We start from the raw sequence: 23909 nt of genomic DNA on the forward strand, positions 1-23909 counted from the left end.
CACCAGAATACACGGATCAGCATTGTAGCCACTGGCCACACCCACTGATTGGATGCTGGTTTTCCAGCATGACCATTATTTGAAAGAAGCCAGTCATTATACCAACTTCTGTTGAACAGAAAGCAGGACACACACGGACGGTAGTTCAGCCTGCTAAACCGGCCGACTTTTGGTAGATGCATATCCAGCGTTATGCTTAGGAACCACTTTAATTTGACATTTGGTATGTGGAACAGCAGACCTTTAAAGAGGTTGTAAACCTAGGGAACAAAAAACTAGCTCTTTATGAATTACTTACCTCAGAATGATGCCCTGAATCGGCGTTGGCACTCCAAGTAGACGACCGACATCTACCGGAGTTACTTCCGGGTTCGCGGCTCCCGCCAATCACAGAGCTACTGTTGATGTCACTCCCACGCATGCATGCGGAAGCCGCCGGTCACGGCACAAAACCCGAAAAAAATGGCACCAGTGGGCCGTGCAAGTTTAGGAGATATTCACAGTACCTACAAGGTAAGCTTTGTTATATAGAGGCTTACATGTAGGTAAAAGTAGTGTAACAGAGTTTACAACCACTTTAACCACTTAAGCCCCGGACCAAAATGCTGCCTAAAGACCCAAGGGGTTTTTACAGTTCGGGACTGCGTCGCTTTAACAGACAATTGCACGGTCGTGCGACGTGGCTCCCAAACAAAATTGGCATCTTTTTTTTCCCACAAATAGAGCTTTCTTTTGGTGGTATTTGATCACCTCTGCGGTTTTTATTTTTTGCGCTATAAACAAAAATAGAGCGACAATTTTGAAAAAAAAGCTATATTTTTTACTTTTTGCTATAATAAATATCCCCCAAAAACATATATAACATTTTTTTTCCTCAGTTTAGGCCGATACGTATTCTTCTACCCATTTTTGGTAAAAAAAAAAAAAATCGCAATAATCGTTTATCGGTTGGTTTGCGCAAAATTTATAGTGTTTACAAAATAGGGGATAGTTTTTTTGCATTTTTTTTTTACTACTAATGGCGGCGATCAGCGATTTTTTTCGTGACTGCGACATTATGGCGGACACTTTTGTGTCACAATTTTGACACATTTTTGGGACAATTGTCATTTTCACAGCAAAAAATGCATTTAAATTGCATTCTTTATTGTGAAAATGACAGTTTGCAGTTTGGGAGTTAACCACAGGGGGCGCTGTAGGAGTTAGGGTTTACTTTGTGTGTGTTTACTAGTGTAGGGGGGTGTGGCTGTAGGAATGACGTCATCGATCGTGTCTTCCCTATAAAGGGAATGACGCGATCGATGCGCCGACACAGTGAAGCACGGGGAAGCCGTGTTTACACACGGCTCTCCCCGTTCTTCAGCTCCGGGGAGCGATCGCGACGGAGCGGCTATAAACAAATAGCCGCGCCGTCGTCCCGGATCGCTCCTGAAGCCACGGGGACCGCTGCATGTACGGGGGGGGTCCCAATCGGACCCCCGACCCACGTCAAGCAGGGCACGTATATATACGTACATGTGCCTGCCTGTGCCATTCTGCTGACGTATATGTACATGAGGCGGTCCTTAAGTGGTTAAAGGATAAGTTCACCTCTCATAATTTGTTACACCCATATTCGGGGTAAAACATGTGACATGTTTAAAATGTACCGGCCCTTGCACCTCCCCGATCCTCGCTGTGCAAGCTAGTGGGGGTTTTTCTCCACCTGCTAGCTGTCAAACATTTAAAAAAAAAATGTGGCCGTGCGGGGCTCTGCCCACCCGGTTGCGCCACTTATTCACAGCGCTCTGTGAATGGAAAACTACAAGGTCTGGCAGCCTTCACGGCTGTCAGCTTATAGTTTTTAATGAACTACCACGGCACTGTGAGCGCTGTGGTAGTTCATTCATTCTGTCAGCATGTATCGGCTTCCTTGTACAAGGCAGACCTGCATGGCATTAGTGATCTGCTTGATCGCTGGTGCAATGCTTTACAGCAGGGGTAGGCAACCTGTGGCACTCCAGCTGTTGCAGAACTACAATTGTAACTGCCAACCCCATCATGCCTCTGGGAGTAATTGTAACTGCCAACTTTGCAATGCCTCATGGGAAATGTAGTTCCACAACATCTGGAGTGCCACAGGTTGCCGACCCCTGCTTTACAGGCTTCTGCAACAAAAAATAATAATTGCATATTTTTTTACCTGCAAAAAATGTGCATTTATTATTTTTTCTAAAAAAGTGAACTTATCTTTTAAAATACTACTACCTATCTAAGTTAGAGCGATACAGACTTTTGAAACATCCATAGCAAATGTTCCTATAGTGCCCTTCTGCCTTAAACGTTATGAAATTATGTTCAGTTGTCTTATTTACTCTGCCTATATTTCTTATGTATTATTAAGCAATATCTGCCTATTCCGTTCCAAGGCAATGTCAAGAGTCTGACAAACACAATGGTCCAAGCCAGGTCAAAACCAATATATTGTTGATTAGTGCCATGGTACACAATATCAAATTCGATTATTTTATAACCATCGTCTTTGATTACCGTATATTCTTTGATTTATAGCCACGATAACCATGAATTCATCTAAAACTCCGATTTCAGAAATAGACAGATGCCAAATAGTTCAACCTTAAGCCCAGGTTCACACTGGGCAGCTGAACTTGCACGGTTTCACTCCCGCCTGTTAGTCCCGATTTCGGCCGTGATTACAGAGATGCACAGACGTCAATGTAAACCGCGGCCTGAAATCGCAAAAAGTAGTACAGAAACTACTTTTTGAAATTGGTACAGCGCTGCAGGTAGGAATGAAAAAAATGTTTGGACAGCCGCACTCCAAGAAAAACTTATTTTGTTGCCTTTATTTGTAAAATCGGATAAAAGCACTACAAGCCACAGCAAGGAAATAGGACACATAACTGACGCGTTTCGCACTAGTACTCAGTGCTAAGTCATAGCTGATTAGGACGGTGCCATTGCCGGAGATTTCAAAATGCACCAGTGTGAACCAGGGCTTAGTGTCGGACATCTCTCAGACCTTCAAGTGTCTTTGTAGTTGATTTCAATTCAGGCACAAAGACAGCATTAGGTTCTAGAGCAGTGGTTCTCAACCTGGGTGTCGAGACCCCCTCGGGGGTCAAATGAGGATTTGCCAGGGGTCACCGAATCCTGGGCTGTTCCTGAAGCCTGCACCACTCTCCCAGCCTTTTTGCGACTGCCCAGCAGGGTGTCACTTCTATGAGATTTCACAAAGTCAGAGACACAATGAGTTACACTACCTGTACTTATAGTTGCCATTAAAATTCCCTGCTATAGTTCTCAGATCAGCAGATGACCTTGATCAAGAGCACCTAAGTTGGCTTATCAGAACTCCCCCCAGCACTGCCACTCATCCCATTCCCTCTACCAGCACTGCCACTCATCCCATTCCCCCTACCAATGAGTAACAGAAGGAATAAAAAAAACAATACATGGAATGGAGAGGAAAAGAGGGGGGAGGAAGAAAGAAAAAGGGGGAGAACGAATAAGAGAAAAAAAAAAGAGAGAAGGCGAGAGAGAGAGAAGGAGAGGGCGAGAGAGGGCGAGAGAAGGAGAGGGCGAGAGAAGGAGAGGGCGAGAGAAGGAGAGGGCGAGAGAAGGAGAGGGCGAGAGAAGGAGAGGGCGAGAGAAGGCGAGAGAAGGCGAGAGAGAGAGAGAGAAGGCGAGAGAGAGAGAGAGAGAGAGAAGGCGAGAGAGAGAGAGAGAAGGCGAGAGAGAGAGAGAGAGAGAGAAGGCGAGAGAGAGAGAGAGAGAGAGAGAGAGAGAGAGAAGGCGAGAGAGAGAGAGAGAGAGAGAGAGAGAGAGAGAGAAGGCGAGAGAGAGAGAGAGAAGGCGAGAGAGAGAGAGAGAGAGAGAGAGGGCGAGAGAGAGAGAGAGAGAGAGAGAGAGAGAGAGAGAGAGAGAGAGAGAGAGAGAGAGAGAGAGAGGGCGAGAGAGAGAGAGGGCAAGAGAGAGAGAAGGCGAGCGAGAGAGAGAGAAGGCGAGCGAGCGAGAAGGCGAACGAGCGAGAGAGAGAGGCGAGAGAGAGAGGGGGGCGAGAGAGAGAGGGGGGCGAGAGAGAGAGGGGGGCGAGAGAAAGGGAGAGGCGAGAGAGAGAGAGACGAGAGAAAGGGAGAGGCGAGAGAGAGAGAGAGAGAGAGAGAGAGAGAGAGAGAGAGAGAGAGAGAGAGAGAGAGGGCGAGAGAGAGGGCGAGAGAGAGAGAGGGCAAGAGAGAGAGAAGGCGAGCGAGAGAGAGAGAAGGCGAGCGAGCGAGAAGGCGAGCGAGCGAGAAGGCGAACGAGCGAGAGAGAGAGGGGGGCGAGAGAGAGAGGGGGGCGAGAGAAAGGGAGAGGCGAGAGAAAGGGAGAGGCGAGAGAGAGAGAGAGAGAGAGAGAGAGAGAGAGAGAGAGAGAGAGAGAGAGAGAGAGAGAGAGAGAGAGAGAGGGCGAGAGAGAGAGAGGGCAAGAGAGAGAGGGCAAGAGAGAGAGAAGGCGAGCGAGAGAGAGAGAAGGCGAGCGAGCGAGAAGGCGAACGAGCGAGAGAGAGAGGCGAGAGAGAGAGGGGGGCGAGAGAGAGAGGGGGGCGAGAGAAAGGGAGAGGCGAGAGAAAGGGAGAGGCGAGAGAAAGGGAGAGGCGAGAGAGAGAGAGAGAGAGAGAGAGAGAGAGAGAGAGAGAGAGAGAGAGAGAGAGAGAGAGAGAGAGAGAGAGAGAGAGAGAGAGAGAGAGAGAGAGAGAGAGAGAGAGAAGAGAGAAGAGAGAGAGAAAAGGGAAAAAAAGGAGAACAAAGAGAAAGAGTGATGCATCCTAAAATGTACCATATGAGGTTTTAATACTGTACGAGTGGAAGGGACTTGTCTTTCTTTGGGTGCCGATAACCCACACTACGATTTTTTTTTTACTGTTAGCGGTCCCCACAACTTGGGATATTTTATCAAAGGGTCCCGGCACTAAAAGGTTGAGAACCACTGTTCAAGAGGGTATCCCAACATTTGGCATTGTGTTGGGGACTAAAAAACGTAAATATGGTAACAAAATGTAGGCTTACATATATAGCAGGACCTGTGGAAGCCAGTACACAAACCAGCGCTGATGAATCAGAAGAATAGTATAGGTTATGGAGGAGCAAACTGTACAGACTTTGCATAAGATGTACCCAGTTTAAGAGTCACATGTCACCATCAGGAGAGGACTGGGAAGAGTAGGGTGTGTAAAAGAGCAATGATAAGAACTTTTGACCAATGAAAGCACTCATCATAAGACACTTTCAAATTGTTAAAAAAAATCTTTGAATAAAAAAAGGCAAAGGTTACTTTTTTTGTGGAACATAGGAGAAATAAAACTACTAAACTTACTTGCGATATAACTTTTAAGACTGATGGACTAATTGATGTGTTGTCCCCACTTCTACCTGGGGCCGCTTCTGAAGGAGCCCTGGGTGTCCTTTGGTGAGGCAGCGATAATCCTTGAAGGTCTGTTCGAATACGCACCTCTCCGAAACACAGGGCAAAATAACGACTAAAAAAAAAAAAAGAATAAGAAGTACACACACAATGACTACAATGCATGAATTGCATTCTAACAAAAAAACAAATAAGCATCATACAAAAATACATGCAACACAGACAAAAGCTAAAATGAGTGCATTTGTCCAAGGAAAGATAATACACACACATGGATTATAATAGGAAAAGCGAAGTACTTACTGTAACTCATGATTCAGTAGTTTGGTAGACACACAGATGCTATCAATTTCCTTTATGGAACAAAAAAATAAATATCACATTACAGTGGTGTTTCAGTGTAACTGCAAAGGAACAAAAGAAAAATATTTCTGGCCTTTTATAGACGATGTCAGCTAAGCGAGCCTAAAATGACCATACAACAGAACAGCAGCAATATCACAAAAAATGCACAAACCCTCTCATTTAAAAAAAAACACACTCTACTTATGCTGGTCATACACATTGCGATCTTTAATTAATCAATGTCAATCCTTTCGACCAGCCTTATGGTTTACACAGTTCATATTCCACTAACAAATTACTTAACATTAAAGCCAATCTTCCACTTATTAATTTATATAGTGGGGGGGGAGTACTTCTGACTGTCAATCTTTAAAGGGGAGATTCAGTCGTTTTTAATGTTTATTAAAAGTCAGCAGCTACAAAAAGTGTAGCTGCTGGCTTTTAATAAACATACACTCACCTGCTCCACGTTCCAGCGACGCACCGGCCGGGGCTCCGCTCCTCTCCCCCCCTCTCCGGCCGGCGCCTTCATTCTAAGTGTGGGCACCCGGCCGTGACAGCTTTAGGCTTCACGGCCGGGCACCCACTGCGCATGCGCGAGCGGCGCTGCGCCATCTGATTGGACAGGCGATCGCCTGGGACCTGTCACGTGTCCCAGGCGATCGCCTACAGGGAGGGGCTGCCTAAAGGCGATTAGACTATTCGCCTTAGCAGCCCCTCTGTGGAAGGAGGAAGTGGGACAGGAAGTCCCACTCCTCCTGAAGCCCCCACTCCGCCCCCCAAAAAAATGACATGCCAAACGTGGCATGTAAGGGGGCGAGGAGTGGGTTAAGCGGAAGTTCCACTTTTGGGTGGAACTCCGCTTTAAGAAGAATGCCTCTTTAAAACTAACTGTGGGTGGGTAAGGGGGGATTAAACCAGGTAGTTCGGATTGTCCAACTAAGCAACAGCTTTTGTTGTTGGCTATCAAAAGTCCGCTGGGAAAACCGAGAACCTGGTCGGTAGCCTACACACGGTTGGGTTTCCCGGCAGGAAAACTGCCATGAGAGCTTTGGTCGGGAAACCCGGCCGTGTGTATGCTCCACGGCAGTGTTTTCCCCATAGTTAAACTGCCAACTTAAAAACCGCCAGGAATCCCAGCAGGAAAAGAGAGAACATGTTCTAATTTTTCCCGCCGGGATTCCCAGCGATTTTCCTGTCGGGAAAACGGTGATGGAGCATACACACGGCCGGTTTTCCTGGCCAAAAGCTGTCATAGCAGTTTTCCCAGCGGCTGTGTGTATGAGGCATAACAGTTTAGGATGACTGACCCTGTTGGCTGTTTAATAGCATGTCTTTCAGATTTGTTTTAAGTGCACTTTCAGAACTCAACCCCAGGCCCTCTGTAGCAACTACCTTAAGAATAAGCCTATATCCCATATGCAGAGAACATTTAACCACTTCAATACAGGGTACTTTCACCCCCTTCCTGCCCAGGCCAATTTTCACCTTTCAGCGCTGTTGCATTTTGAATGATAATTGCGCTGTCATGAAACAATGTACCCATATGAAATTTTTATAATTTTTTTCCCCACAAATGGTTTTCTTTTGGTGGTATTTGATCACCACTTTTTATTTTTTGCTAAACAAATAAAATAAAATAAAAGTTGAAAAAAAAGTTTCTCTTTGTTTCTGTAATAACATTTTGTAAATAAGCAAGTTTTCTCCTTCACTGACAGGCACTCATGTGGCAGCATGGATGATGAGGCACCGATAGGCTCTTTACTGAGATCGGAGATGCGGTGTGTCACAACGACACACTACACTACCAATCGCCAGAAGGCTTATCCAGCTGGACGTCATATGATGTCAGGATAATGAAACCACCGCCGTTTTGCTATAGCCCAGGCAAGATGTGGTTAAAGCAGAGCTTTAGGGGGAAAAAAAAAAATGTTCTCCCATGCCTGCAGGGGTTTTGTCCAGGGGTGCACAGAAAGGATCAAGTATAGCCTTCGATCCTCCAGAAAACAGCGCTCCTCCCACGTCCAGTGGTGGACTGTTCCTGCTGTCCTAACGTCAGGGTCGGAAAAGGCCGGTCTTGCGCTTGGAGGATCTGCGGATTAGGCAAGTCTATCTCCACTCTCCTCACCCCAAGACAAAAACAAACAGTTAAAGGGGTTGTAAAGGTAAAAAAAAATCCCTAAATAGCTTCCTTTATCTTAGTGCAGTCCTCCTTCACTTACCTCATCCTTCCATTTTGCTTTTAAATGTCCTTATTTCTTCTGAGAAATCCTCACTTCCTGTTCTTCTGTCTGTAACTCCACACAGTAATGGGACACTTTCTCCCTGGTGTGGAGAAAGCCTCTTGAGGGGGGGGAGGGGGCGAGCAGAAGTGTCAGGACGCCCACTAATACACAGCTCCTTTCTCTATCTGCAAAGTAGATAGTGCCCTGACCCTCCTGCTCACCCCCTCAAGAGGCCAGGGAGAAAGTGTCACATTACTGTGTGGAGTTACAGACAGAAGAACAGGAAGTGAGGATTTCTCAGAAAAAAATAAGGACATTTAAAAGCAAAATGGAAGGATAAGGTAAGTGAAAGAGGACTGCACTAAGGTAAAGGAAGCTATTTAGGGAAAACATTTTTTTTACCTTTACAACCCCTTTAAGCCACGCAGTGTGGGCTGTACAGCATTGTAAAAAAAAAATCCCTGGAGTTCCTCTAAGCTTTATATGGTTTGGTCTAGCCCAGAGCAGGCAGGACATACACACTTTGAGTGCCCCAATCTTGCTTCGTAATTTGGCAACTACACAAGCGGACAAAAAAATTATAGGATCCGAAATTTGGAAACCACAAATTAAGAAATAAGAGCTTTGCAGGCATATATGGTGGTTGTGTGGCACAAGCATTGTTCTCCAGCCTCCTACAGAACATGCAATGGACTGCATGCAAGATGGGGATGCTCAGGATGGGAATACTCTGCCAGCCTCTGGGCAGGTTGGGCAGTATGAATATCTCTTCTCAGTATCTGCGATATATGGCTATAATAGGGAAAGTTGCAATAGCTGAATTCTGAAAATGCTTAAAAAATGTGTGAATAAAACAGGGTGGGCAAAGGCAACAAATAATTATGGGCATCTGGTTAAGAAAATCAACACATTGGCCACCTAACCAGCTTTTTTTTTTTCAAATTCTGTTTAGGGAATGAAAGAAATACGTGGCTTGTTCCATTAAACCCCCCTGCCAATGTCAAGATATCAGGAAACAGGAAGTGATTTTCCTTATTTACTGAAAGTTCTATCACTCCAGGGATGTAAAAGGAACATAGGAAAAAAAAAACAGTTCCTGTTCAGCTCACTTCCCAGGAAGCTCATCACATGCTCACCAAGATTTGCTGCTGTTGCTTTCCAAACTTCAGACTGACGTTATTGAGCCGTAGGAACCCCAGACTCCCGATTCTTAACTCGGCCCCAAGTTTTCTCTCACACCAGCTCGTTGCCAGGCGACAGAGCAGCCATCTGCAATAAAGTACATATAAATATGTAGAAACATAAAGGAGTAAAATTAGGAAAAAAAACAAGTGGTCCATTGAGTTTTAAGTTTATTTATTTATCTTTAGAAGATATTTTGAGCATAAACCTTCAAGTATGATCTAATGGCGCGTACACACGATCATTTTTCAGCATGAAAAAAAAAATGTTTTTCAGCATGTCGAAAAAACAAAGTTTTCCCAATTTCATCATTGAAACGACGTTGCCCACACACCATCGTTTTTAAAAAATGATCTAGCAAAGCGCGGTGACGTACAACACGTACGACGGCACTATAAAGGGGAAGTTCCATTCGCCTTTGGGCTGCTTTAGCCGATTCCGCGTTCGTAAAAGATGATTCGCGCTTTTTTGTCTGTTACAGCGTGATGAATGTGCTTACTCCATTATGAATGGTAGTTTTACCAGAACGAGCGCTCCCGTCTCATAACTTGCTTCTGAGCATGCGCGGGTAATTTACGTCGTTTTAGCCCACACACAATCATTTTTTACAACCTTAAAAACGACATCGTTTAAAACGACGTTAAAAAATGCAGCATGTTCGAATTTTTTTTTTTGTCGTGTTTCAGAACCTGAAAAATGATGTGAGGCCCACACATGATCATTTTAAATGAAGTTTTTTTCATGCCGAAAAATGATCGTGTGTACGCGGCATAAAGCAGGGATATGCAATTAGCAGACCTCCAGCTGTTGCAGAACTACAAGTCTCATGAGGCATAGCAAGACTCTGACAGCCACAAGCATGACATCCAGAGGCAGAGGCATGATGTTTTTATCTAGAAGTCTGTTTTATTTCCCTGAACAATAAAAAGAGGATTGCTCAGAGCTGGATTAACTCTGTGTGGCAAGACTGGGCACAGATGATAGGAAGTCTTATTCTCTACATTGTGACATCCAAAATAATTTTTTTTTTGGTTTACATCCACTTTAAGTTTATATTCACTGCCTATTGACCCACTACCTTTGCTGGAAATCTGTCCCAAGCATACACTACCCTATCAGCAAAGGATACAAGGTTGTCATCGCTGGTTCTCCTTTAGAGATGAAAGTTGCCCTGCTGTCATGCTTATCTTTATTTAATGCTATCTGAATCTCTAGTTCAGAAAAAAACAAGCATGCAGATGAAGATCTTACATGTCACTCGGCATACTTGCCCAGGTCAGTGACTGAAACCAGAGAAACAAAATGGCAGCACAGCAAACAGCATTTTCAGTAGGTCACCAATAGCAGCACTTGTTTTGATCTCACCACTCATTACCTTGAAAAGGCATTTATCCATTTATTATAGCTAGGTGCGACAAACAATTTTGCAAAACAAACCTCTTATGCCTCATACACACGATCGTAATATCGACCGTGAGTATGCCCATCGGATATTCCGAGAAATTCCGTTGGAGTTTACATAAACATATTCTCTTTTACTCCAATGGAATTGCGTCGGAATTCCGATGCGGGTTTGACCGGGCAAAAGCCCAATCGTGTGTACGGGACATTATGCCCCTTTCACACTGCCGCAACTTAAAAGTCGCGCAATTCCAGGGAATGCCTGTGTCTATGGACCTCAACTCGCATGAAAGTCGGACCAAAGTAGTACAGGGACTACTTTGAAGTCGCACAGATATGAATGGTTATCATTGGAAATCATGACGACTTGTCATGCAACTTTACAGTCCCAAGTCACAGGACAAGTCGCACAAGTGTGAAAGGGGTCTTACATAAGCCATTTATATACCTCTGGCTGTTGTTACAGGTCTAGGCCAGTAAACACTGTGGGCTAGATTCAGCAATGAATTACGCCGGCGTATCTATAGATACGCCGCGTAAATTCAAAGCTGCGCCGGTGTATCTTTTTTCTGTATTCAGAAAGCAAGATACGCCGACATTAGCCTAAGATGCGACTGGCTTAAAGGGTCACTAAAGGAAAACATTTTTTTTGCTGAAATGACTGTTTATTGGGTATAGAGACATAAAAGTTAACTGATTCCTTTTAAAAATGATTAAACATTTAATTTAATCTATCATATAATGTGCCTCTAGTTCCACTTTTGGTTTTAAAGGTACATACATGAAGTTCCGGGTGAGAGGTGAGTCGGGAAGACTCACAGAACAAAAACAAACAAATCCAGGGCAGTGTTTTGTTTTTAAAATGAATCTGATTGGTTCTGAGGAGTTTTAGACACACAGTAATGACAGCTTAGACCACAGTGAAAAGCTCCCAGTACGATGGTTATAAGGAAACAGGCAACCAGGAAGTGTGGAGATCACAGCAGAATTACAGCAACTTCAAAGCAAAAACGAACAATGAGGACATGAAACCAGTACTGCAGTAAGGTAAAGGAAGCTATTTAGCTAAAAAAAAAAAATTTTCCTTTAGTGACCCTTTAAGTCTCTTACACCGTCGTATCTTGGGGAGCATATTTACGCTGGCCGCTAGGTGGCGCTTCCGTCCTTTTCGGCGTACGTAGAATATGCAAATGACCTAGATACGCCGATTCACAAATTTACGTACGCCCGGCGCTATTTTTTTTACGTCGTTTACGTTAGGCTTTTTCGGCGTAAGGTTACTCCTGCTATTAGGTGGCGCACGCAATGTTAAGTATGGCCGTCGTTCCCGCGTCAATATTTGAATTTTTTACGTCGTTTGTGTAGGTCGTTCGCGAATAGGGCTGGACGTAATTTACGTTCACGTCAAAACCAATACGTCCTTGCGGCGTACTTTGGAGCAATGCACACTTGGATATGTACACGGACAGCGCATGCGCCTTCCGTAAAAAACGTCAATCGCGTCGGGTCACCAAGAATTAACATAAAACACGCCCCCTCATCCACATTTGAATTCCGCGCGCTTACGCTGGCCCCATTTACGATACACGTCGCCGTAACTTAGAAGGCAAGTGCTTTGTGAATACAGCACTTGCCTCTCTAACTTACGGCGGAGTAGCGTAAATACGATACGCTGCGCCGCCGTAACTATGCGCGCCCCTAACCGAATCTAGCCCTGTATTGCTTACATTCATGTTAAAGGTGAAGTTCTTTTTACAATAATTTATAAATGCACTTTTTTTGCAGGAAAAAAATAAAATAAAAAAAAAGCTGCTTTCACACTGAGGCGCTATAGCGCTAAAAATAGAGCCTTCAAAGTGCCTCTCCTCTCACTCAAATGTGAAAGCCCGAAAAAATGCATTTGGAGTAAAAATCCAACTACAGATAGTTTTCTATTTAGAGTCGGTTCACACTGCAGCAGCACGACTTCGGGGGCGACTCTGGGTCGGGTTACAAAAAGAGCAACTGTCATTTCAGATTCATCATGGAGCGCCTGTTAGCGGGCATCTACTCACCTACTGCCACCACGCCCCTCACCTTGTTGCGCCATTGCCGCATCCCCAGCCCACCCTTTAAAGTGAATGGAAATGGGACCTGTGTGTCTCCCAGAAGACAGTGGGGGATGGAGGAGGGGCCGGACATTGCATAGATATCTATGGAGCCAATGGGACCTGTGTGTCTCCCAGAAGGCAGTGGGGGGTGGAGGAGGGGCCGGACATTGCATAGATCTCTGCGGAGCCTGTGGCGATCTATGTCAGAAAGTGGGAGCAAATACATGGATTAGACAGGTATCTGCTCCCCCCTCCCCCTGAAAGATGCCAAATGTGACACCAGAGGTGGATGCAGAAGAAGCCGTTACCGTAGTCAGTTCAATATGGTGCAGGGCAAAGTCAATATAGGCCTTTGCTTAGGGTGAATGCACACTTGTAAATACACCCTGGCTGCAATTATATGGGAAAACCCTAGTAAGGGTTCCCGCGATTGGCTGAGACAGGCAGCCCTACTGAATGCAATGGGAGACTGCTGGCTCTCACAGATAAACGCGCCCACTCACATGTAATGACTTAGGCCAGGGTTGACAAATTTGCTTGGAATCTAGGAGCCAGCTAAAAAAGTTAGGAGACAGAAAACGTGCCCTGTCCCGACAAGCTTGCGCGCAGAAGCGAACACATACGTGAGCAGCGCCCGCATATGTAAACGGTGTTCAAACCGAACATGTGAGGTATCACCACGATTGGTAGAGTGAGAGCAATAATTCTAGCCCTAGATTTTAAAGGGAAAAAGTTTGTCGGCATTCCACGAGCGGACGCAATTTTGAAGCGTGACATGTTGGGTATGAATTTACTCGGCGTAACATTATCTTTCATAGTATTAAAAAAAAATGGGGATAACTTTACTGTTGTCTTATTTTTTAATTAAAAAAAGTGTAATTTTTTCCCAAAAAAAGTGCGCTTGTAAGACCGCTGCGCAAATACGGCATGACAGAAAGTATTGCAACAATCGCCATTTTATTCTCTAGGGTGTTGGGATAAAAAAATATATATAATGTTTGGGGGTTCTAATTAGAGGGAAGAAGATGGCAGTGAAAATAGTGAAAAATGACATTAAATTGCTGTTTAACTTGTAATGCTTAACTTGTAATACCGACGGCCACCACCAGATGGAGCCAGCTTACACATCTGGTGGTAATAACTTGTAATATCAACGGCTCAACACCAGATGGCACCAAGCCAAGTCGCCAGGACCCTATTTCTAGTCGCCATGGCGACCTGGCGCCCGAGATTTGTCGAGCCCTGACTTAGGCCTCATTCACACGACTGACGGCGGACCTGAATGGCCGCTCCATGCAATCCTATGGAGCGTCGGATGTCAGCGGAGACATGTCCGCTGATATCCGACCTGCTAAAAACAGACGTATGGGGGGCACGTCCCCATCCGTCCATGCGGATCGGATCGGGTAAGATCTGATGAAAACGGACATGCTGTCCGTTTTCATCAGATCGCTCCATAGGAGACAGCGGTGCCCGACAAGCCCCTCCCCGCTCAGTGAGCATAGAGGAGCTTGTCATCTGTCGGCTCAGCGGAGATCTGCGGACTGATCTCCCGCTGACCTGTTGGGAGCAGGCGGACTCCGTAGGAACGGAGTCCGCCTCGTGTGAATGGGGCCTTATGATGCGATCACATGCAAATGATCAGCCCTGGACGCAGGAATATAATCGCATTCCAGGGTGCACACCCTCATGCAGATCTGCAACAAATATACTGTAAGGAATCTACACGTGTAAAAAAAAAAACATGCAACTGGCTAAAACTGCAATGCAGCTGCAAAGGCCATTTCACACCATAGAAAACGCAGTCTGTATGGGTTCCAGATGCTTTTCTGCAGACACGTTTTAGGTGCACTCCAGTGCATTTCCCCCTCTTTTCTTATCCTTAAAGGGTTTGTAAAGGAAATTTTTTTTTTATCTCAATAGCTTCCTTTACCTTAATGCAGTGCTGTTTTCATGTCCTCATTGGTCGTTTTTGCTCTCAAGTTGCTGTAATTCTTCTCTGATCTCCACACTTCCTGGTTGTCTGTTTCCTGATGACCACAGTACTGGGAGCTTTCTCTCTGTGGTCACTAATCAAGGAGGTGTGATTACTGTGTGTCTAAAATAGAGGTCGACCGATATATCGGCCGATATTTGGCGTTTTTTAATTAATTGGCATCGGCCGATTTGTGCTTTAAAAAAGGCGATTTAAACTTCAGCACCGCGACTTGCAAAAAGCTTCTGTAATAGAAGTCAATGCAAGTTGCCTGAAGTTTCCCGTAGAAGACTTCTCTCTCCTGGGCAGCCTGCCAAGTTTTGAGAAAAGATATACAATGTTGCTACTTATCAATGAACTGAACTCCGTATAGGAGAGTTCTCAGTTTAACCACTTTAGCCCCGGGCCTGTTTTTCAGAGTCGGTGTTTACGAAACTAAAACATTTTTTTTTTTGCTAGAAAATTACTTAAAACCCCCAAACATTATATATATTTTTTTCTAACACCCTAGAGAATAAAATGGCAGTCATTGCAATACTTTTTGTCACACCGTATTTGCACTTTTTTGGGAAAAATTTCACTTTTTTAAATTAAAAAATAAGACAACAATAAATTTGGCCCAATTTTTTTATATATTGTGAAAGATAATGTTACGCCGAGTAAAATGATACCCAACATGTCACGCTTAAAAATTGCGCCCGCTCGTGGCATGGCGTCAAACTTTTACCCTTAAAAATCTCGATAGGCGACGTCTAAAAAAATCTACAGGTTGCATTTTTTGAGTTACAGAGTAGGCCTAATGCTAAAATTATTGCTCTCGCTCTAACGATCGCGGCGATACCTCACTTGTGTGGTTTGAACACCGTTTTCATATGCGGGCGCTACTCGCGTATGCGTTCGCTTCTGTGCGCGAGCTCGTCGGGACGGGGCGCTTTAAAAAAAATTTTGGGGGGTTTTCGGATTTATTTTTATTTATTTATTTTACAATTTTTAACACTGAAATAAAAAAAAATAAAAAAATTATCACTTTTATTCCTATTACAAGGAATGTAAACATCCCTTGTAATAGAAACAAGCATGACAGGTCCTCTTATATATGAGATCTGGGGTCAAAAAGACCTCAGATCTCATATTTAGGCTTAAATGCAAAAAAAAAAAAAAAAAAATTTGAAAATGTAATTTTTTCAAATGACAAAAAAAAAAAAAAATGTTGCTTTAAGACGCTGGGCGGGACTGACGTTTTGACGTCACTTCCGCCCAGCAGAGCTATGGGGACGGGCGAAGGAGATTTTTCCTTAACTCGTAACCCCGCTCAGCTGCCGAACGGTCCCGATCTCCTCCGCCGCTACCGCTCAGCTGCCGAACGGTCCCGATCTCCTCCGCCACTACCGACGGCTACGGTAAGCGGCGGAGGGCGCGGGAGAGCAGCAGGAGCCCTCTCCCACCACAGATAACGGCGATCTCGCGGCGAATGCGCCGTGGAGACCGCCGTTATCGTGTACCGGACCGCCCACTGAAGAGATGAATATCTCGGTTGTGGCAGCAGCTGCTGCCATTACCGAGATATTCATCTTTAAAGTGATGACGTATAACGACGGTGGGCGGTCGGCAAGTAGTTAAAGGGTCACTAAAGGAAAAAAAAATTTTTGCTGAAATGACTGTTTACAGGGTATAGAGATATAATAGTTAAACTGATTCCTTTTAAAAACTAAAACTACAGTTTAGTTTAGTTTTTGCTGTTGTTTCCTGTTTCTCTGATGTACAGAGACAAAGAGCCAATAGAGGGCAGCGATGCTTTGTCTAAATCCCCTCAGCACCAATCCAGTTTCGTTTTACAAACAGTAATCACACCTCCTTGATTAGTCACCACAGTGAGAAATCTCCCAGTACTGTGGTGATCAGGAAACAGACAACCAGGAAGTGTCCAAAACAGAGAGGATTTACAGCAACATCAAAGCAAAAATGAACAATGAGGACATGAAGCCAGGACTGCAGTAAGGTAAAGGAAGCTATTTAGCTAAAAAAAAAATCCTTTAGTGAGCCTTTAACCATTTAAAGGTTACATTTTTCAACATCAACTGTAAAGTGCACAGCAGCACAGAAATTCACACATTTACGTCTGGTGATAACAAACGGAGTAATGAGGCCGCAAGTACAAGCTAATTATGCTAGGCGTCAAGCTGATACAAAAAGTGTTAAAATGCTAAATTTGTAAGGAAAGCTAAAATACGCGACCATCGATCAGAAAACTGCCAGAACGTCACAGCTGTATTCAGCATGGCACTTGATTATATACGGTGAATACTGATCATTAGAAGGCCGATACATATACTGTAAATGAAAAAAAAAAATAGGAAAGAAAAAATTAAGAGATCAGTCAATCTAATTCTGACTTTGATATCTAGGCACCTCGTCGGATATATACATTTATAATGTATTTTTCTGTCCTTCACGCATGAAGAACTGGCATGTTGGCCGTAGATGTGTTCTGCTACACAGTATAGATCTACACCCATCTTACACAATACTAAGCTGTGTGTCTACTGTTGGCAAATACTCTCAATGAGATTACACAAGGTAGATCACTGTACAGTAAAGATATGAATGTCATTTATAGACTCTTAAAAGGAGAAGTAGAGCCAAAGATTTTTTTAGCTATACTTCTCTTTGTTCTGCACTTCCGTGATCCATTTTCAGCCGACAGCGGGCTGGGGCCAGGGATTAGCTTTCACAGAGATGTTCTAAAAAAAAAAATCCTGGACTTATGAAATTTCTCAACCGCGTCACTTCCAGTGCGACTACGTCAGCAAACAGCTGTTCGTGGGGCTTTACCGCGCATGCGCGACTTCACCGCTGCTTTATTGCACGGACGCTATTTTCGGGTCCAGAAAAATTATAGACCCGAGTGGGTGGGAGGAGCGGTGATTTGTTTAATCTCGTTATCGGCAGCACTCCGTCCAGCCCTCCCCCGCCCCTAGGCTGTTCTTTTTAGTGTATTTTTTATTACACCGGTCCTGGTTCTGGAAAGATCCCGACTATATGGTCGGGATCCACTCAGAAACTTGAATCAGCACCTGGCTCAACACCTCAGAGATCCAGCCACAACCTTAGCCAGGCCCTCCCACTCCTCCCCTGCCTAGCACTTCAGTGAGCTGCTGACCGACAGTCACAGCTCTCTGCTCAGAGCGGAGGGGGAGAACTAAGCGATCACCTGTCTTTGATCGCTCAGTTCTCACTACAGAGCTGGTGGGGGACAAATCCACCTATGCAAGTATAAATGTTTTTTTTTTTTTTTTTTTTTAAAGTCATACTTCTCTTTCAAGTCCAGTACACACATACCGAAGTCGGCCGGTTTATGATCGTTGTGTGCGTTTGGCTTATTCCATTGGCTAGAATATGAATTTATTCTGCCAATTAGAATGCAATGATTCTCCTCTACTGAACATGCTGGTGATGGGTTTTTCTTTTCAGCTTGTACATGCTTCTCTTCTAGAACTCTTGTAAATGCCCATGTGTGCATGGACACAACAGGTGCATTTACAGGCTGAAAGATAAATACAAAATATCTGTAAAAGCAGCATTTAAAGCGGAGTTCCACCCAACAGTGCTTTAAGCACTCCTCGCCCCCTTACATGCCACATTTGGCATGTCATTTTGTTTTTTGGGGGAGTGGGGGCTTCGGTAGGAGTGGGACTTCCTTTCCCACTTCCTCCTTCCGCCCAGGGACTGCCTAGGCGACTCCTCCTCTCGCCTTATGCAGCCCCTCCCATTAGGCGATCTTCAGGGACACGTGACAGGTCCCATAAGATCGCCTGTCCATTCATAGAGCACAGCGTGACTTGTGCATGCGCAGTAAGTGCCGGGCCGTGAAGCCGAAAACTGTCACGGCCGGGTGCCCACACTATGAATGGAGGCGCCGGCCGGCTGGAGAGAAGCGGAGCTCCGGGCGGCCGCGTCGCTGGACCGTGTAGCAGGTAAGTGTCTTTATTAAAAGTCAGCAGCTAAATTTTTTGTAGCTGCTGACTTTTAATAAACACTAAAAAGGCTGGAACTCCCCTTTAAGGCTCCATTCACACCTTGGCGACAAAACGACCGACGCTTGTGCCGCTGGAGGGGAGAATTGCCATTGATGTCTATGAGATGGTTCACATCTCATAAACGCCGTACGCCTGCCGCCTGAAAACAAGTCCTGGACCCTTTTTTTCAGGCGGCATTGGCATCAATGGCAATTCTTTGTGAAAAAAAAAAAAAAAAAGTAACCTAATCACGGCAAAATACGCCGCGTACGCGGCGTTACAATGTGAATGGGGGCTAATACTGCTCAGTGTGCAAGGGTTAGAAAAAAAGCCAAGGATAAATCCAAGGAAAACTCCAATCTCACTTACCGACCAGCCTGCAGACAACCAAATTGACCTGTCTAACAGCTAGTGATAGAACTACAGATACCAGGGTGCCTTGCCGGGGCCTGCAGCTTACGCATATTGGCAAATCTCTTTTAAAGCACACTGTTAGACGGGTTAATTTGGTTGTCCGCGGGTTGGTCGGTAAGTGAGTCTGGAGTTTTCCTTGAATTTATCCTTGGATTTTTTTCCAACATATGTTGCCTTCCAATGCTGCAATGGACACTTATAGGTGGGGGCAATGGCTTCCTTTCTTGTATCAGTGTGCAAGGGGCCAAAGATTATACTACAGCAGAAGGCAACCTTCTGTCACCCATTAGATGTGGCAGCATGGAATCTACAATTAGCGAACTATAGATAGCCTATGAAATCTTCTAATTCTTCCATGAGATCAGCACTGACAGAGAAGGCCATACAATTCTGACACTACATCTATGGATGTGTAAATTTGTGTCATTTATGACAAGAACATGGCGGGCACAAACACACAGCAGAGTAGGGGGCGTGTGATACAAAGTTACAGATTAGTTATGGAGTGGCAACAAAGCAATACCAAATACACATCTATCCATTTTCACTTGTCTCCGTTTCTAATGTGCGCTGTGCATGCATATTCATGCTTTTCTTTTTTCTATTGGGAATCATGGTGGATGAAAAAGCAAAAAAAAGCAAAAAAAAAAACATATTCCTAATTTTTACCAACCAGCACAATTAGTTTTTATGACACATGCATGTTTGTGAGTTTTCACAAAAACGCAAGTTGTGAACCAGGCCTACTTGTGTGAGCCTACTGAGAACGCTGGAAAAATGCAAACAATGCTTGCTAAAGCTGGCCATAGGCTGTATGATTTATCAGAAACCAGGCAAAACTCATATAGTGTATGGTCAGCTCTGCTCAGTGGGTGGCTCCGTCAGCTGCCTCCCACCCATAGTCCCTCAAATAAACATTTGAAGGAGCCAGGTGCAAAGTTTTTGTCCAAAAAGGGACTGCATCCAATCAGATGCAGCCACTGTTTGGGTATTTTGCAGCCAGTGAGAGATCCATCAATCTGCACTGTAAAGCAGGCTGAACAAAAATAAACTATCAGCATAGGCGTGCGCACAGGGTGTGCCAGGTGTGCCCAGGCACACCCTAATCACCCTGTGCAGCACAGATTCCCCCTACTGCCCTTGCTCCCATCTTTCCCCCTTGCAGTGCTGCCAGATTCCCTCCTCTGCTATCGGCTGTTGCTGCAGAGATGTTTTAGGAGTGGGGAAGGGGACAGTAAATATGTAATTTATCAGCCCCTTTCTGAATGAAGATCGTGAGAGATCGGTAGTGTGTGTTTGGGCTTTGGGGTGTACACCCTAATGCAATAGGCTACGCACACCTATGACTATCAGTGTATAGCCAACTTAAACCACACAACTATAGAAATACATATTGGGATCAATTTACTAAAGCCTCGTACACACGATCAGTCCATCCGATGAGAACGGTCTGAAGGACAGTTGTCATCGGTTAACCGATGAAGCTAAATGATGGTCCGTGTCAGAACGCGGTGACGTAAAACACAACGACGTGCTGAAAAAAACAAAGTTCAATGCTTCCAAGCATGCGTCGACTTGATTCTGAGCATGCGTGGATTTTTAACCGATAGTTGTTCCTACTAACGATCGGTTTTGACCTATCGGTTAGGAATCCATCAGTTAAATTTAAAGCAAGTTGGCTTTTTTTTAACCGATGGTTAAATAACCTATGGGGCCCACACACGATCGGTTTTGACCGATGAAAACGGTCCATCAGACCGTTTTCCTCTGGTTAACCTATCGTGTGTACAGGGCATAGGAGTTAAATAAGGGCTAATAAAATGCAATAAAATACTGCATGTGGTAACAATTGTGCAAGTGTTCAATTCATTAAGAGTTTTGCGGTATTTACCACATTGTTTAATGCAGTAATTTACCGAATTGAGCTAGTTGCCAAGGAGCAGGCCAGAAATCCGGCTGCCGTGTCCTTAACATTGGATGACTGATCTGCCACCAGAGTTCCCCGCTGACTGTAAAAAACAACAACTTAAAGCGGATGTGCCATTAAAAAAAATATATTAAAAGCCAGCAGCTACAAATACTGCAGCTGCTGACTTTTAATATTAGGACACTTACCTGTCCTGGAGTCCAGCGCCGTCCTCAGCAGAGGATGAGCGATCGCTCGTCTCTCTGCTGCTCTCCCCGCCATCCTCAGTGAGGAAACCAGGAAGTGAAGCGCTCCGGCTTCACTACCCGGTTCCCTACGGCGCATGCGCGAGTCGCCCGCCGATTGGCTCACACGCTGTGTGCTGGGAGCTGAGTGTTCCCAGCACACAACGGGGGACAGACGAGAAGTCTGGAAAAACCCGTCTTTTGCCCGAGACGTGAGGCCGGAAGTGGGTGCAAATACCTGTCTTTAGACAGGTATCTGCACCCCCCTCCCCCTGAAAGGTGTCAAATGTGACACCGGAGGGGGGACGGGTTCCGATCAGCGCGAGTTCCACTTTAGGGTGGAGCTCCGCTTTAAAAATGATGAAGAAAAAACAGCGTGGGGTTGTCCCTCCAATGCATATCAGGCCCTTCGGATCGGTATGGATTTTAAGGGGAACCACATGTCATCAAAGAGGGGGCGCAACCTTCCCCCCCCCCCAAAAATGGCAGGAGGCAGTTTTTTCCAATTCCTTTATTTAAAGAAAATGGCCCCTGATGTAAGTCCATCATCTATCATGAAGGCCGCCGGCCGGAGGAAGTGAACAAAGAAAAGCAGACAGACCACGGAAGCAGACCTTTTTTTTTTTGTGGACGGCGGGGCAGTGGGCATCATGATTGACTATAGATTTACTTCAGGCGGACATTTTTTTTTTTTAAATGAAGGAATTTTCAAAAATTGCCTCCGATCTTTATTCACTTTAACGGCAAATGGATAGTGGTAAGATGTTCCCCGTACTCATTTGCATTTGGGGGGATCTGGGGTAGACCCCCACAATCACCAGCCAAGGTTGTGGGGATTAGGCCCTTGTCGCCTGTCAAAATGGGGACAAGGTGTTTGCCCCCCCCCCCCCCCCCCCGCCCTTCACCTTTCTTGACCTTTTATTTATTTTTTATTTTTTTACATTCAGGTGTCAACGCTGACAGCTGATGAGTCATCCGTTGTTAAGGACGTGGCGACCGGCTTCCTGGCCCGCTCCTTAGCAACCAGCTTTAGCGGTCCTCTACGTTGTTTTTGGACAAATACCACATGTGATACTGCCAGCAAAACCCTGGTGGTAAAGATCACATGCTTTTTTACTCTGGTCCATTTGTGAATTGGCCTTTAGATATTTTTATGCAATATTTACCATTATTTTTCATTTTGCAGTAAATACCACATAATTGTTTTTTTTATGAATTGGGCTTTATTTACCGCATTCAATAATTTATGCGAATGAGTAATATGGTACCTTTATCATATGCGGAAAGAAAATTGTGAATCGACCCCTTTATCCTGCAGAAAACAACCTGTTACTAACCAGCAAGAGTAAACTTGTACAGGACACTATGATCAGTATAAACTGCTTGTACAGGTTTTCAAATTATACCAGTGCCAAGATGTGAGACAAAACATATTTGACACGTAAACTTCACAAGTGGATGGGTAAGGCCTCATGCACACAGGGCGTTTATACAGCTGCTTTTAGCAGCTTCAGGCTTTTTTTGCAGCTTAACCACTTCCGCCCCGGAAGGATTTACCCCCTTCCTGACCAGAGCACTCTTTGCGATACGGCACTGCATCGCTTTAACTGACAATTGCGCAGTCATGCGCTATAAACAAAAAAAAGAGCGTAAAATTTTGGGAAAAAAATGCAATATTCTTTACTCTTTGCTATAATAAATATCCTCCAAGAATATATATATATATAAAAAAAAAAAAAAAAAGAATTTCTTTCTCCGTTTAGGCCGAAATGTATTCTACTTATTTTTGTAAAAAAAAAAATCTAATTTTTTTACAATTTTTTTTTTATTAGCAATGGCGGCGAGCACCTTATCCAAGCACGCAGCCCAGCAGATCAGAAGGGGGGGGGGTGAGCGCCAGGATAAACCCCTGCCCACAGACACCGACAACCACCTGTCCCAAAGCACCCACCCCCAAGTTGAAGGCATGTGGCCTGGTATGATCCAGGAGGGGGTGTGGGTGCTCACTCGTACCCCCTTTCCTAACCTGCCTGCGTGTTCGGATAAGGGTCTGGTATGGATTTGGGGGGGGAAACCCCTTGCCAATTTTTCACCCTTAAAATCCATACAGTGATCCGACTTCTATTCAAATCAATGGGCTCTCATTGAGAGCCAATGATTTTGAATAGAGGCAGAGAAACGCTGCTAAAAGCTAACACGGCTAAATGTGCATTAGCGCCAATGCAAAAGGCTACTAAAGGCACGTTTTTTACAGCCGCTTTTTCCTTGCGTTGGTAGTGGCTTTGCAGCTCGTTTTTTCTAACGCCCTGTATGCATGAGGCCTAATCATGAATTATGTATGTGGAGCAATAAAGGTCAGAGTGTCGCAATATTGTGGTGTTGGGCAGTGTATTACCCAGCCCATTGTCTGCCTTGGTGCAGTGAGAAAAAATTTTTTTTACCAAATTTGTCAAATGCAAACAATTACTTTGAAAGCAAGATGTTTATGGCCGACTTGTAAAATAAGAAATGACTGCATATCCAGGAATTCCGATTGAACAGTAAAAGGCAAAGTGATAACACCAAAGACACCAACACAAAATATTGTGCTTAATCATTTGGTAATGATTAAGCACAAGATGTTTGTGTGAAATGCGTCTACGTGACCTTTTGTTGGTGTCTTTGGTGTTATCACTTTAAACAATAAAAGGCAATCGGAATTCCTGGA

General features: G+C 44.6%; 1 protein-coding gene across 2 annotated transcripts in view; it reads right to left on the reverse strand.

The window, feature by feature from the left end:
- The window catches only part of KIAA0100 (KIAA0100 ortholog), a 141191-nt gene that overhangs the window by 112784 nt on the left and 4498 nt on the right, over positions 1-23909 (reverse strand). For both annotated transcript variants that reach the window (XM_040338514.1, XM_040338513.1), the window contains exons 2-4: positions 9110-9242; positions 5707-5756; positions 5356-5518 (exon numbers count right to left, since the gene is read on the reverse strand). In XM_040338514.1, coding sequence (XP_040194448.1) covers positions 5356-5518; positions 5707-5756; positions 9110-9242 — 346 coding nt within the window. The remainder of the gene's footprint in view (positions 1-5355; positions 5519-5706; positions 5757-9109; positions 9243-23909) is intronic.

The sequence above is a fragment of the Rana temporaria genome, chromosome 2 (assembly GCF_905171775.1).
Source record: "Rana temporaria chromosome 2, aRanTem1.1, whole genome shotgun sequence".
In the NCBI taxonomy this organism is placed as follows: Eukaryota; Metazoa; Chordata; class Amphibia; order Anura; family Ranidae; genus Rana; species Rana temporaria.